This window comes from Nerophis lumbriciformis, linkage group LG06 (genome assembly GCF_033978685.3).
Source record: "Nerophis lumbriciformis linkage group LG06, RoL_Nlum_v2.1, whole genome shotgun sequence".
NCBI lineage: Eukaryota > Metazoa > Chordata > Actinopteri > Syngnathiformes > Syngnathidae > Nerophis > Nerophis lumbriciformis.
The window spans coordinates 42,458,075-42,473,749 of record NC_084553.2 but is presented as its reverse complement, the minus strand read 5'-3'; the positions used below and the strand labels follow the sequence as shown (position 1 = coordinate 42,473,749).

Genomic DNA, 15,675 nt, shown 5'->3' with positions numbered 1-15,675 from the left:
TTAAACATGTTAACAACTATCTTTACTACAGTACTGTAGAAGGAAAAATACTATAGAAATTAAACTTGTATATATGTAACCCAGCTCGTTGGGCCCCCGTGCCTTTTTACCGCATTCCGCACGGAGACTCAACCCTGGTCGTTCGTATTGAAAAGCGAGTGTGCTGACCACTGGACTAAAAGCAGCCAGCACTACGTTGTGTTGACCAAGCAGGTCCAAGATATTGAAACAACGTTAAAAAATGTATGAATTAGGTCCAGACGTTGGGCAACTCAAACTTAACGTTGAAACAACATGCTTTTTGACAACGTTGAATCAACGTCGGGTTCTGACGCTAATTTGACCATTGCAAATTGGTAATTTCCCAACCACAACATGGATCCAACGTTAAGACATCAATGTTGTCTCAATTTACGAATAAAACTATTTTGCAAAAGTGTTTCAAAGTCAGTGTTTTCAAACCTTACTCATCCGGGTCACGGCACCAACGTAACCCAGCTGATTCGACCCCCTGCTTTTGTACAATTTAGCATCAGGACGCAAACACTGGTCGTCCGCATGAGAGACAAGTGTGCACAGGCTTTTAGTCCAGTGGTCAGCACACTCGCCTCTCATGCGGACGACCAGTGTTTGATGTGAATGGGATAAAAGCAGGGGTGTGAACCGGCTGAGTTACTTATATACTTTTAGAATAGTCAGTGTACACTAACTAGGATCTAGACAGGTTTGTGAACAATATTTGAGAGGAATAGGTATTTTGTGTATAAATGGTAAATGGGTTGTACTTCTACCTTCAAGGTACTCAAAGCGCTTTGACACTATTTCCACATTCACACCCATATTCACACACTGATGGCGGGAGCTGCCATGCAAGGCGCTAGCCACGACCCAACAGGAGCAAGGGTGAAGTGTCTTGCTAAAGGACACAACGGACGTGACGAGGTTGGTAGAAGGTGGGGATTGAACCAGGAACCCTCAGGTTGCTGGCACGGCCACTCTATCAACTGCGCCGCGCCGTCCCCGTGTAGAGTAAAAGTTTTAGATCATTGAGTTCAACTCATGAAAAATGTGAGCAAAAACAAAAGCGTTGCATTTATATTTTCACAAGTGTACAGAAATGGATAAAATTAAGTCAACCTTTTGAAATGATCAGGTTCAAAGCCACGCACCTTATGAAATTATCAGGTTCGAAGCCATAGCAAGTTGTTCTATAAATGACTATTTTTCGTTGTGAGAAGAGGTGACATCCAAGTCCTCAATTACAGAATGATTAGCAGGCTCAATATTACATTTTTATTAATTAATAGAGAAGGTTAAATCAGGGTGTGCAGTCAGGAACAGCAAGACCTTCTCTGCTGGCCTAAAATAACCAGAAATCATGATCATAATTAAAAATAAAAGTAATTTTGTTTTTACTTTCCCTAAATATCTAAAAGTATTCGTATTCTCTTCATGTCATATTATGCTCCTTTCAGCAATGTTGTTTTTAGTTTATAGAGTTTTTATCCAATCAGAATTCAGCTAGTTTATGTTGCCATGCTGTACCAAATCTGCTCGAAGCCTTCAGAATCAACAATGTCAGATGTAACAAAAATTAAGCTTTTTGGCCACAATACTCCGCAATATGCCTTTAATCCCAAGAACACCATTCCTACCGTCAAGCATGGTGGTGGTATTATGCTCTGGGCCTGTTTTGCTGCCAATGGAACTGGTGCTTTACAGAGAGTAAATGTGACAATGAAAAAGGAGGATTACCTTCAAATTCTTCAGGACAAACTAAAATCATCAGCCATTTTGGGTGCATTTACAATTACCCCAAACACATGTCAAAAGTGGTAAAGGAATGGCTAAATCAGGCTAGAATTAAGGTTTTAGAATGACCTTCCCAAAGTCTTGACTTAAACCTGTGGACAATGCTGAAGAAACAAGTTCATGTCAGAAAACCAACACATTTAGCTGAACTGCACCAATTTTGTCAAGAGGAGTGGTCAAAAATTCAACCAGAAGCTTGTGGATGGCTACCAAAAGCGCCTTATTGCAGTGAAACTTGCCAAGGGACATGTAACCAAATATTAACATTGCTGTATGTTTACTTTTGACCCAGCAGATTTATATATATATTTATATATATATATATATATATATATATATATATATATATATATATATATATATATGTTTATATATATATATATGTTTATATATATATATATATATATATATATATATATATTTATTTTATATAGTAATATTTCAGTCCATGTTAAGCACTAACTTGGTGCATCAGGTTTACCTCATATTTAGAGTAGAAATTTCGGTAGGCAGACTACCCACATGTGCATGCTACTGAGTCTTTGTGTGCACATTGTATGATGTGTGCAAGTCTGATGTAGCTCTGATGGGAATAGGAGTTTGTGTGTGTGCGTGTGTGTGTGTGTGTGTGTGTGTGTGTGTGTGTGTGTGTGTGTGTGTGTGTGTGTGTGTGTGTGTGTGTGTGTGTGTGTGTGTGTGCGCGTGTGCTGGGGTTTGTAGGCTCCGAGCTGTATATGCCTTCTAGCTGTGTGACAGAGCATATTATGATGAACAGCTTACCCAAGTGACTGATTGTGTCGTGTCAATGCTATAAATCACACGCCCACTGCCTACATTCGAACACACACACACACTTTGGAAACAAAAACAAACAGAACTCTTGTCGCTCCTCCACTTTCATTATTATTGTCGACCCGTTCATCTCTTCTTCAATTGTGAATCAAACACAGAATAAGAAATTTTCACATAAGCACGCAAGCTTGTCACTAAGGTACATCCTTACTTTACTGCATGTTCTACTGGGACGTTGAAGACGCCTACTCACCAATGTGTTTGCCCTTCATGTGGTAGTAGTAGGAGACGCAGTAAGGTACTCTGCCAGACCCCTTGGGACCTCTGACCGTGGTCACATTAAAAAGTGGAGACAGCAAACGAGCCTTGTCCCCTTGAACACGAGGTCGAGATGCCTCGATGTACATGTAGTAGCCTGGAAATAAGAACTAATTGTTATGTATATACAGGAGTGGGGCACTAAATTCTAGAATTCCATAAACAAGACTTCTAAAGGGCCCCCCCCATCCTAGCCTAAACTCTATGTCACTGCCCCATACACACACACTTAATATGTTTACATGCATTAAAAAATGAATTATTGCATACATTTGGTTCTGTATAACGTGCCATTGTTCACTTTCATATGATTATAAACATGTCAAATTTCCCTCTTCTTCAGTGTGTTAAGTACAGATCAGCTGATACATATATGAATATAATCAGTGGGTAGTACGAATCATAACAATACATCTTTCAAATTTAACGAGTTAACTTGTGATTAATCACAAAAAATACTGCATTAGTCGTGTATATAGGCAGATTGATCATGCAATTTATTTTGACCCGCATGCCCTTTTATGTATAACCACAGATGGTTTCGTGAAAGGCAGCGCTGGTTGTTATACAGCAAGTTTTGAGCAAATTAATGAAGTGCATTCAAGAAACATATTTTTTTAAAAAGCATTCTGCATTTGTGCATTATAGAAGCCAATTATTTTTCATGATTAATCCAAATTCAAAAGTGTGATTAATCTGATCAAAAATGTATTAATTTTACAGCATTAATCATTATTATTATGATTATATTATCATGAGTGCAACTCTTGGAAGTTCCGTCTCCCCCTGTTTTTAAAAACTAAGGACACCTCTGTAACTTTAACTCGGGTCTTTGAACGCACCACAGTCATGGGCAATGAAATGCAAAATTGGAACTTGTACATAACTGTACCGTATTTTTCGGAGTATAAGTCGCACCGGAGTATAAGTCGCACCTGCCGAAAATGCATAATAAAAAAGGAAAAAAACTTGTATAAGTCGCCAAACTATGAAAAAAACTGCGACTTATAGTCCGAAAAATACAGTACATACCAGACGCAGCTGTGTATATATTCAGCTGTATATATGAAAACAATGCTGTTTTATTCGCACCTTCTTTGGTTCCACTTCGATCCGTCTCAGGGCCTGTATTGGCAGATCGTTTTGGATTCTGGGTCAGGTGATTCTGTCGTGTCCAGTCAAAGACATCGCTACGGTCTTGTGAAAAACCGCAGATCCTCTCGTCCTCAAAACCACACACATGGTCTTGTGAGAGAATAAGGGACAAGAGACAACGTGTTAGATTAGACAGGCTGTAAGAAAAATAATAAATGTCCAATGACCACATGGCTTTCAGCAATTGATTATACCTTTATAAAACATTAAAACAGAGTCAACGACTGATTTATAACCCATTTATAAACCATTACTAAAAGTGCCCTTGTTGTGATGTGGTGTAGTACCATTAGTTATGACTTCAGCGTCACCATACACACTAAAACTCAATGTTTTATTGTTACATTTGTCTAATGCATACTTGCCAACCCTCCCGGATTTTCCGGGAGACTCCCGAAATTCAGCGCCTCTCCCGAAAACCTCCCGGGACAAATTTTCTCCCAAAAATCTCCCGAAATTCAGGCGGAGCTGGAGGCCACGCCCCCTCCAGCTCCATGCGGACCTGAGTCCGCTTTCCCACAATATAAACAGCGTGCCTGCCCAAACACATTGTAACTGTAGAATGATCGAGGGCGAGTTCTTGGTTTCTTATGTGGGTTTATTGTTAGGCAGTTTCATTAATGTCCTCCCAGCGCGGTAACAACACACAACAGCAGTCATTTTTTTGTCTACCGTAAAGCAGTTCGTCTGGCGTAAACAGCAATGTTGTGACACTCTTAAACAGGACAATACTGCCATCTATAACATCAATAACATCTACGGCTTTTAGAGAGTGCAGTGCACAACTGCGCACACAACAAGGAGACGAAGCAGAAGAACGAGGAAGATACAGCCATGGCGACGCCGACGACGAGTAAGATGAAGAAATGCGCTTTGTTGCACCTTTCCTGCCTGAGTCCGGCGATTAGTTGCAAATCTTGCTTTATTGATTGCTTGCACACAGCCAATCCAACACAAAACAAACTAGTGCCCGCCCGCACTCACGCTACCGCTCCCTCTCTTCTCTCGCCCACACACTCACTGACGTCACTCACCTCACATGCTCACCTATTAAAGGGCCACACACACACATACGCTACTCTCATAACAGCTTGTAAGTTCCAAGCCGCAGCTGCGATTGGACCTGGATAGCCTCCGGGAAGAAGTAGTGGACTACCAAGTGCTTGGCACTGAAGATCTTCCTCAGGAAGCAAAGATTGACCGGTTTTGGGCCATGCTAGGGAGAGATGTAAGATTCCAGACTGCATTTGATGAAAGCACTTTTGTGCGTGCCACACATCAATGCATCATCAGAGAGGGTGTTCAGCATGGTTAGAAAAATAGTGACAGAGAATAGAACAAGGATGGACAATTCAACCCTTAACTCAACAATGAGTAGATGAGTGTTATGTGTGCGTATATGTGTAAATAAATGAACACTGAAATTCAAGTATTTCTTTTATTTATATATACATATACATATAATAAAATAAATATACATATATATATATATATATATGAAATGACATGGTGAATTCTAGCTGTAAATATACTCCTCCCCTCTTAACCACGCCCCTAACCACGCCCCCGCACCAACCACGCCCCCCCGCCCCACCCCCGACCACGCCCACCCCCTCCCCCCACCTCCTAAAATCGGAGGTCTCAAGGTTGGCAAGTATGGTCTAATGGCAACAAATTGAAACACATCATTTAATTTTACATGACATTCTAATGGTGTTTTAAATGTTGCTTAAGAAAAAATCAGCATCCTGAGAGATACTAATTTGGACGAAACTAACAACAACCACAACTTACAACCTAACTCTCAACTTTTTGTTATACTTATATAATTTCAGTAATGGGTATTTCCGCCACCGGTTGAAGTAGTATCTGTCCACAGCTGTATGTTGGATTTTATGAGTAATAATATGGGGACAAACAAGCGCAAAAGTCGCGTCGAATAAGCGGACATGGCAACACTGGACGTAGAAGGAGACACTGTATTAATTAGTCTCCAAGGTAAATGATGTACAATATTAGACTATATAAGAAAACTACTGTAGTTGTTAGTAGTCAATGCTATTATATTGATTTTCAAACAATACTTCATACCCTAAAATATTTTTTCTGTTTAAAAGGCATGTTAAAATTATGCTGTTTAGAAAATTACATTGATTCAAATTTATTTCAATGGGTGGGGATGATTTGGAATAAGTGTTTTAGGTTATGAGCTCAGTTGTGGAACATATTTTACTCGTAGGTTTAAGTACTATTATAAAAGTATAAACGACTAGACGGTGACATCCATTGAAGCCTTATTTGCGTAAGAAAATTGCAAATCCCCTAAATAAAACACACTTAAATGAATTATATAAACCCTAAAATGTTTTCCATCAGATTATGGAATGATAATCCAATGCAAATATTCAAGCCTATATTGTTAAATCTCGCGCATTCTGGTCCAACCTATTTGGACAAATTGGACCAAAAGGCGGCATTTTATAACCTGCCTGCTGCGTAGCCTGAATCCTCCTGATGAATTGGATGGGTTTATGAAGAGAACTTGGCCCAACCTCGAACTGACCCAACTAGAAGGCAAGTTTAATGAAAAAGCCTCCTATGTGCGGGAGTGCTTTGTATCTTGGGATGTACATGGGTTAAAAATCAATACGGGCTATAGAAGCTCGCCCAGAAAATGAATCAGGCCCTGACCTGGATTACCATCAAAGTATGTTACTCTTTTTTTCTGTTTCTAATTCCAACCGCTGACCCAACTCCCACCCTGTGCACTGTACATGCCCACTCTGAACCTAGACACGTCTTCCCAATGAGCGGCACGCTGTGACTTTTAGTGCTTTTCTTTGCGAGGCGCAGAGAAGTTGGAAAAGAGCCAAGTGCACTTTATCAACTGATTTGGACAGGAAACGCTCCTAGAATGCCACTCCATAGATCACTGGGGGAAATGTATCTGCAATTGCTGACAAGGACCGCACCTTCTAGAATAGAAGAAGGGGAAATTTAGTGTCTAATTTGTCTTTGCAGTACAGCGGACCATTGGATCTTAGTTGGTTCAATGGTCAAACTATTCAAAACTGAAATGGAAATACAGCCCAAAAGGGCCTGATTTACCAAGATCCAAACACCGCTAAACAGCTTGTGCAAACTATAAATACACAATTGATAACAAGAGGCATACCACCTTTTTTAAATGTCGATGTTGCGGGTATATCACCTTGGAGACACTCATGTCCCTCCACATTCATGACATGATATGTTCCAACGGTCCAACCTGTGTTGTTTTGTTATGTTTTGGAATATGCAGCACAACCAGCCCCTTAAGTCATGCAACACCTATAACATGTTAAAATGGCATTGCTGAATGGCAGTCTATTATTTTTGTATTCTTGATAGACCAAATACAGTATGTTGATAAGCACATGTAGGGCAGAGAATTCTCTGTCTAATCGTCAGTCTTTGCAGTGTGATTGCCTCCTTTCGCAAAGCCGTTTGTGCGTAACTGTGCCAGTTTGCATGCACGTTTTAAATGTGCTAAATATAGACGCAAAACAGCAGTCCCAAAACACTCTAGGCCTGATCTACCAAAGGTTTTCGTGTATTAAAACCAGTTCCGGCGTCATGGCAGGCCGTGCCCGCCCACAGAGTCCGCCGTGCCCGCCCTGGGCTGCAAGCTCTTTATTTTATTTGGGTTGTATTTTTTTACAACACAGCAGGTAAAAATAGGTTGATAAGTAATCAAATCAAAGGCACATTGACTAAGACAATAACACAATTAACTGACATGTTAGTTAACGTATAAATATGAGACGAAAATGTTGACAGAAACGAAACCCAATCATATTTGATTTTGTCTTGTTGATGGTTGGGACAAGTTCGGACTACATCCAATCACAGCTCTTTAATAGCGTACATTGAAAGAGGGGAAGGGGTTAGTTATGAACTTGAGCCAATCAGATGTTTTTCCATGCAAGAAGAGGAGGTCACCGCGAAAAACAAAATGTGTGGATTTAACATGTTCCGCATCCTAATACCTGTATAGCTGGGAGAAAGTGAAGAGGACACATTTCATTTTTACTGCTATGATGCCATCAGCAGGCCAGTCATCGATCACGGCATCTACACAACTGTAAGTTAATTCTAGTATTTGCTGCTTCCAGTGTTGTGCCAAAAACTGATTCCCTGCCAAAAATTGATTCCCGCCGGCAAGCTGCGGGAGCGCGTACCGCTTTTGGGCTTTGTCTATCCACAGCTTTTTTTTTTTTGTTCTGTCCAGCCACTCAGGGAAATTATATTGTTGATGTAGATGCCCATATTTGCTGTGCAGATTTACTTTACAAGAGTGTGGGGAAAAAGTGTGGGATACCTCTCTTGCTGCCTTATCTGTATTTGACTTTATTAAATGGATTTATATTAATGTTTGGCACAGCTAGGCCGGAGCAGAAAGGGATAGAAAGAAGGGGAAAAAAGAAAGACAGAGGGGGGGGGAATTGCATTGACAAGAGGGGCATAAGACAGAGAGACAACAACAACAACAGAAACATTAGCAAATACGCTATGTACAAATATGATATGAAAGGAATAGCAAAGAAGCAGTTAGTGAAGTAAATATTAATAAAAAAGAAATGACAATGAACATTATTGCACTACAAATGGAGCAATAAAAATACCAATATAAATAGCACTATTGATAATGAATAATAATAATTATCTCTATTATCAAATGCAACAAAACATTTATGTAATAATAACTTAAATTACAAAAGAAAGCAGATAAATGGAGAGGAAGAAAGAGAAACAAACTGTATTAACCTTGTAGATTGTTATAGTAACAATAAGTTAAGCTTTGTCAGTGTGCCATGTTTTACCCAGTTTCCCCTAGGGGAACAACAGTGATGTATGTTTGATGAAACGTGATTATATGCATGAGTGTGTGTATGCATATGTGCTTGTTTATGTACAGTATGTGTATATGTATGTTTGTACAGTGAATGTGCGTGTGGATGTATGTACCGTGAGTGTGTATGTATGTACTGTATTTGTGTATGTATGTAGGAGCGTAGGTACCTATGTAAGCAGGGCCGGCCCGTGGCATAGGCCGTATAAGCAAATGCTAAGGGTGCCGTCCATCAGGGGGCGCCACGCCAGTGCCACAAATGTTGGAGAAAAAAAAAAGTTGGTACTATTATTTCTAAATACAAAAAATAATCCCACGTTAATTAAAATGCAAAGTAAAGCCTATATAATAAAAATATTATTTGTTAAACATTACGCCCCCCCTGATACTGGTTAGCTAATGTTTGCCCTGCAGGTAATAGTCACTTTTTCACCCCTTTATATATTAGGTATAGTTGTAAGCCTAGTTGTTAAAGTGCACATCATTAATGTTAATTAAGCAATATGTATGTAAAAAATATTGTATTTCATATATTCATTTTTTATTTTTTGCATTCATTTATTTATTCATATTTTTTTTTTATCTTGTTAACTATTCTGATTGTTAATTTGCTTTCTTTAAGTAAAAAAAAGGTCAAAGACAAAGCTATTCCGTTTCTTGTGAGTATATACACTTCACTGCCGATGTGGGGGGGCGCCACCTAAAATCTTGCCTAGGGCGCCAGATTGGTTAGGGCCGGGACTGTATGTAAGTACCAATGTGTGCGCGTATGAATGTATGAATAAATGTACGTATGTATGTATGAATAATTGTGTGTATGTGAGCATGTACATGTATTTGTATATACAGTATATTTGTCTCCAAGTGGGTGCAGGAGCCAAAGTATGGCCACAGCCACCCAGAGAGCTCAACCCAAAACAGCAGGTGCGGTACCCAGCGGACAAGGGACACCCAGCCCCACACAGTCAGGCCGGCCAGGCCCACTGTACTGCACAGCAAGGCCAGCGGCAGGCCGTAGACAGACGCGCCCAGCAGACGACAAGGCACGAGAGAAGCAGGGGACAGCCAGCGAGAGAACAAACCCCACACAGGCAGAAAGACAGAATGCCTCGCCCAAAGGTGTCCAGGAGACTACCCGCAGCCGGACGGGAAGTCCGCCCCGCCCCACCAGCAACTGGGTCCCCACGAGCCCAACCCACCCAGGAGAGCAAAGTGGGGCCCGCCCCAAGCCGCCGCTCCCAAAACGGCCACCAAAACGGAGATGGAACATCCAGCTACTGCCCTGGCGGATCATCCTACTGAGGGAAGGGGATAAAAAAAAGAGATCACAGACACGCAGACACACAAGGTCACTACCCCAGCAACTGGCAAGCTGGCATGTTCCCCAGCCCCGACAACCACTATGTGCATGCGCTGCTACAAACCACAACATCGCCCTCCACCACCCCCCTTCGTACCGGACCCAGCAGTTACGGGCACCTGCACCACAAAAAAACGACAGTAGAAACAACGGCTGCAATACCCCTGGCAACCAGCACCACTTGATCGAATCAAAACTAATGAAAAACCACAACCAACAACCACGCGCCAACAGGACCATGGAGACCAGCCAGTGCCAGCTCCTCAGTCAGCCCAAACGCCAACGCACAAACAAAAGACATCAACACCACCCCCCACTAAAAAACTCCACTCCCCAGTCCAAACACACCACCGTCAAAGCAACCGAGACCCAGTACCCACACCAAGCAAGAGGGCTGCGCTGCCCTCGCATCAAGCGACCGACACAGACACCACAGCGCGAGGCCAGAACAGACAGGCATGGACTACGCCCAACTGGAAGCGATACCTGCGCACCACCACATAAACCGGAAGCGAAGACAATTGACCACCCAATCCACATCCATTAAAAAATAAATAAATGAAATAAAATTTAAAAAAATTAAAAACCTCACACCGTCAGCGAGGTCTGTGCACGGGAATGACAGGCCACCAGACCGCAGTTCCCGAAGCCTACGCCGGCCGAGGAGGCAATGAGGGGTGCGCCGCACCACCAAACCCCAAGCCACCCGTGCATGTGATGTGGCAATGTATAAGGCCCCCAGAGTGTCTACTGTGTAGTTAAAATTAGGAGGTCAGCCTTCACAGCCAACCTCCAGTCCCTATTGTAGTGTGAGGGAGATATGTATGCGGGTGGAGACTAATGATGTGATTACAATTGGGAGATATCAAAGCCATGGTGGGTCCCTACCATGCCGAGCCCCCCAAACCTTAAGTGTCTAACATGCAGTTAAAATTGAGGGACGGGTGAGCAGGAGACAAGTCAGGAGGACCGGAGCCCCATAGAGGCTTCCTCATCCCCTCGCCATGCCTCCCCGCAGGACAATCCCTCATAGCCCTTAAATGTGTGTGTGCACTATAAGTAGGAGGAGCAGAGGGCCCGGACACAGCCCCCAAAGACCCCGAGTCCATGCAGAAGCCAGCGCCCGTCCATCCCAACCCGACTCTACGGAGTCCACACCAGCAACCCCACGCAAAAAAAACATGCACAGCCCCCTTGCTCAACACGAACATTGCACCCGCATCCATAGCTGATTACCTTCGTATTGTGAGGCACAGGCACTAACCCCTGTTCCACCCTACTGCCCTTCTTTGTTCATGCACATAATAAATATTAAAAAAGTGTTGCTTAATGACACCAGAATTAAAAGTGGAATCGGAACAGGAACAATCTTATCAATTCCCATCCCAACTAAAAACACACAATTTCATAAATTGCACACTTTTAGCACGTAGTATTCTGATCAGGCCCTTTAAGTCTTGATAGATCACATTGCACTAATAATCATCATATATTCTGCATATTTATGAAGACAGACACACCATATTGCTCATTTAAGAGCAGAGGTGGGTAGTAACGCGCTACATTTACTCCGTTACATCTACTTGAGTAACTTTTGGGATAAATTGTACTTCTAAGAGTAGTTTTAATGCAACATACTTTTACTTTTACTTGAGTATATTTATAGAGAAGAAACGCTACTTTTACTCCGCTACTTTTATCTACATTCAGCTCGCTACTCGCTACCAATTTTTATCGATCTGTTAATGCACGCTTTGTTTGTTTTGGTCTGTCAGACAGACCTTCATAGTGCCTGCGTTTCAACAAATACAGTCACTGGTGACGTTCACTCCGTTCCACCAATCAGATGCAGTCACTGGTGACGTTGGACCAATCAAACAGAGCCAGGGGTCACATGACCTGACTTAAACAAGTTGAAAAACTTATTGGGGTGTTACCATTTAGTGGTCAATTGTACGGAATATGTACTGTACTGTGCTATCTACTAATAAAAGTTTCAATCAATCAATCAAAAGTGTGAAGGAAAAAAGACCCTTTTATTTCAACCGTACATCCCGTCAGAAGCCTAAAGACTGACTGCACAGTTCCTGTCTTCACAATAAAAGTGCCGCTCCATCGCGCCTGCGCTTTCAAAATAAGAGTCTCCGAAAGCCAGCGCAAACAAGCTAGCAAGCTACGGAGTTTGCCGCCAATGTATTTCTTGTAAAGTGTATAAAAACGAATATGGAAGCTGGACAAATAAGATGCCAAAAATCAACCACTTTCATGTGGTATTAGACAGAAAGGAGGAACTTTTTTCTCCTCCATTTGAAAACGTGGACGCTATCAGCACTACTGTCTGATTACAATCAATGCAAGTCATCAGAATCAGGTAATACACCAACTTATATTCTAGTCTTCATGAAAGAAAGGAATCTATATGTGTTAAACATGCATGTATATTCATTGAAACACCTTTAACATGTAAACAAAAACAGCAAAATAAATAAATATAAATTATATACTGTATATATATATATATATATATATATATATATATATATATATATATGTATGTGTGGGAATATTGCGCTCTACTACGGTATCGAGCACTATTTTTTGGATAACCTTATTAAGACATATATATATATATATATATATATATATATAAATGTGTGTGTGTATATATATATATATATATATATATATATATATATATATATATATATATATATATATATATATATATATATATATGATATGTGTGTGTATGTTACTCATCAGTTACTCAGTACTTGAGTAGTTTTTTCACAACATACTTTTTACTTTTACTCAAGTAAATATTTGGGTGACTACTCCTTACTTTTACTTGAGTAATAAATCTCTAAAGTAACAGTACTCTTACTTGAGTACAATTTCTGGCTACTCTACCCACCTCTGTTTAAGAGACACAATCCTGCACAAGTTTAGTAGTTTAGCTTTGCGTGTGCTATCAAGTTTTCACACGTTTCAACACACGCAAACCTTTAGTAGATCAGGCCCAAAAAGTCGAACCTATACATCTCCAAAGAAACATTACCTGTCCTGTTTCAACAAAATAAATAAAAGTGAAGTCATACAACATAAAGGCATGAGGCTCATAGACCAAGATATTTACTTTAAAATGTATACAACAACACTTTTATTGACAATAATAGCTAAAAGTAGCTAACACACACACTTTGAAGGCTATTAAGATGCCAGAAGTCAGATCTCTTGAGGTGTGTTGCTATGGCTATCAAATACTACATGACTAATAACATATTCAATTAACAGATGACTGTACAAATGAAGACAACAAACACAATCTTTACAAATCAAATCATTTGCCGCCTGTGTGTGTGCTATTATTTCTCACAGGGAGCTCATCTATTTCTCTCCACACCCTGCTTCACGACATAGGCTCATTTCAATTTGCACCCTTGTTCCCACAGTCTGTTCCAATCTGCAGTTGTTTTAATGGCCTCGCCCTGGCACAGCTGAGCGACACCCTTGCCAGACAAACCCTGCTAAAAGGCAACGCTAAATGAAGAGGACAGACAGCACTCTGCCTGCTGATAAAGACGAAGGGGAGGTCTGATAGAGGGTTTGAGAGGCTGAGAGCTAGTGGGGGGCAATAAGATAAGTCGTAGTTTTGATGCTGCATTGGAGAAACCTGGTGGAAGGACATATTGGAGGAGCTTATGAGGTCTGACCTTGGGAGAACAACAAGGAATGTAAACGAAAAATATGGCTGACGAGCGCAATAAGCTAGTGTTTGCTTTGTTTGTGAGGAGACCATATGAAACTCAGCGGAGCGCTAATAATATTATTTTTTTTACATTTTGTAAAAGCCCAACTGCTAATTTTCTGCAGGCTTTTGGCTTTCCCTGAGGACACTGGCAGGCCCATCTGAAGCTGCACTCGCTGAAACATCTGTTTTTGGTCGAGTTCTTTTGTCAGAGAAAAATGAGCCCTGTTATGCATATGATCACTAATATACTTTATATAACAGGCCAACTTCAACCAGGCAACTTCAATAAAAGTACACCTCCAGGCAACTTCAACTCTAAATTAGCACCCTCCCCGGATTGTTAATAATCAAATGTAAACAATCAAATGTAGATACTTTTCTTATGCCTTCTGATCTCTCTCTCTCTGTCTCTATGTCCACTACATGCTGTACATATCCTACCAAGTCAGACCTACACTGTTTCAATATCCATTTCTCTGTTCTCAATTGTTGATGACTGATGATAACAACCAAACCTAACCGCCTTCCCCTCCACACCTCGAATTGTAAATAATGTAAATAATTCAATGTATACACCCTGATGATTATCTTGTGTGATGACTGTATTATGATGATAGTATATATGATATTATATATCTGTATCATGAATCAATTTAAGTGGACCCCGACTTAAACAAGTTGAAAAACTTATTCGGGTGTTACCATTTAGTGGTCAATTGTGCGGAATATATACTTCACTGTGCAACCTACTAATAAAAGTCTCAATCAATCAAAAAAAAAACGACTAGTTGGACAAGCTTAGATTTGCGTTATTTGAATTACGCTGGTTGTGTACGTGTGTTAATTTTCTTGACATTATGTCCTGGCACAAAACACAAAGAATAATCAAAACAAATGCACAACAGTTTGGTCAACAAATTAGTTTGCATTGCTGAGAAAGAGCAGTTGGAGAGTTGCATACTGTAGATGACTAGTGTGGTATTAAGGGCTGATAGTTGTCATATTATTCATATGATAGTCAACATTAGAATGTGTTTTTATGTTTTGAATTTTCAGTTAAATTATATATATTATTAAAGTTTGAAATGGCCCTGCAATGAGGTGGTGACCTGTCCAGGGTGTACCCCGCCTTCCGCCCGATTGTAGCTGAGATAGGCTCCAGCGACCCCCCCGCGTCCCCCAAAAGGGACAAGCAGTAGAAAATGGATGGATGAAATGATGACTAATTGATATAAATGGAGTGCAGGTCTACTATACCAGGAAAAAAATAAAATAATACAATTAAAATAAAATAAAAAAATTCCATCCATCCATCCATCTTCTTCCGCTTATCCGAGGTCAGGTCGCGGGGGCAGCAGCCTAAGCAGGGAAGCCCAGACGTCTCTCTCCCCAGCCACTTCGTCCAGCTCTTCGCGGGGGGTCCCGAGGCGTTCCCAGGCCAGCCGGGAGACATAGTCTTCCCAACGTGTCCTAGGTCTTCCCCGTGGCCTCCTACCGGTCGGACGTGCCCTAAACACCTCCATAGGGAGGCGTTCGAGTGGCATCCTGACCAGATGCCCGAACCACCTCATCTGGCTCCTCTCGATGTGGAGGAGC

The 15,675-nt window shown here is 41.0% G+C and overlaps 1 protein-coding gene across 3 annotated transcripts in view; it reads right to left on the bottom strand.

The window, feature by feature from the left end:
• The window catches only part of mdga1 (MAM domain containing glycosylphosphatidylinositol anchor 1), a 535,716-nt gene that overhangs the window by 65,660 nt on the left and 454,381 nt on the right, over positions 1 to 15,675 (bottom strand). For 2 of the 3 annotated variants that reach the window (XM_061964377.2, XM_061964378.2), the window contains exons 14-15: positions 4,015 to 4,167; positions 2,858 to 3,019 (exon numbers count right to left, since the gene is read on the bottom strand). The exons of the other annotated variant lie outside the window; for it this stretch is intronic. In XM_061964377.2, coding sequence (XP_061820361.2) covers positions 2,858 to 3,019; positions 4,015 to 4,167 — 315 coding nt within the window. The remainder of the gene's footprint in view (positions 1 to 2,857; positions 3,020 to 4,014; positions 4,168 to 15,675) is intronic. 3 annotated transcript variants of the gene reach the window in all.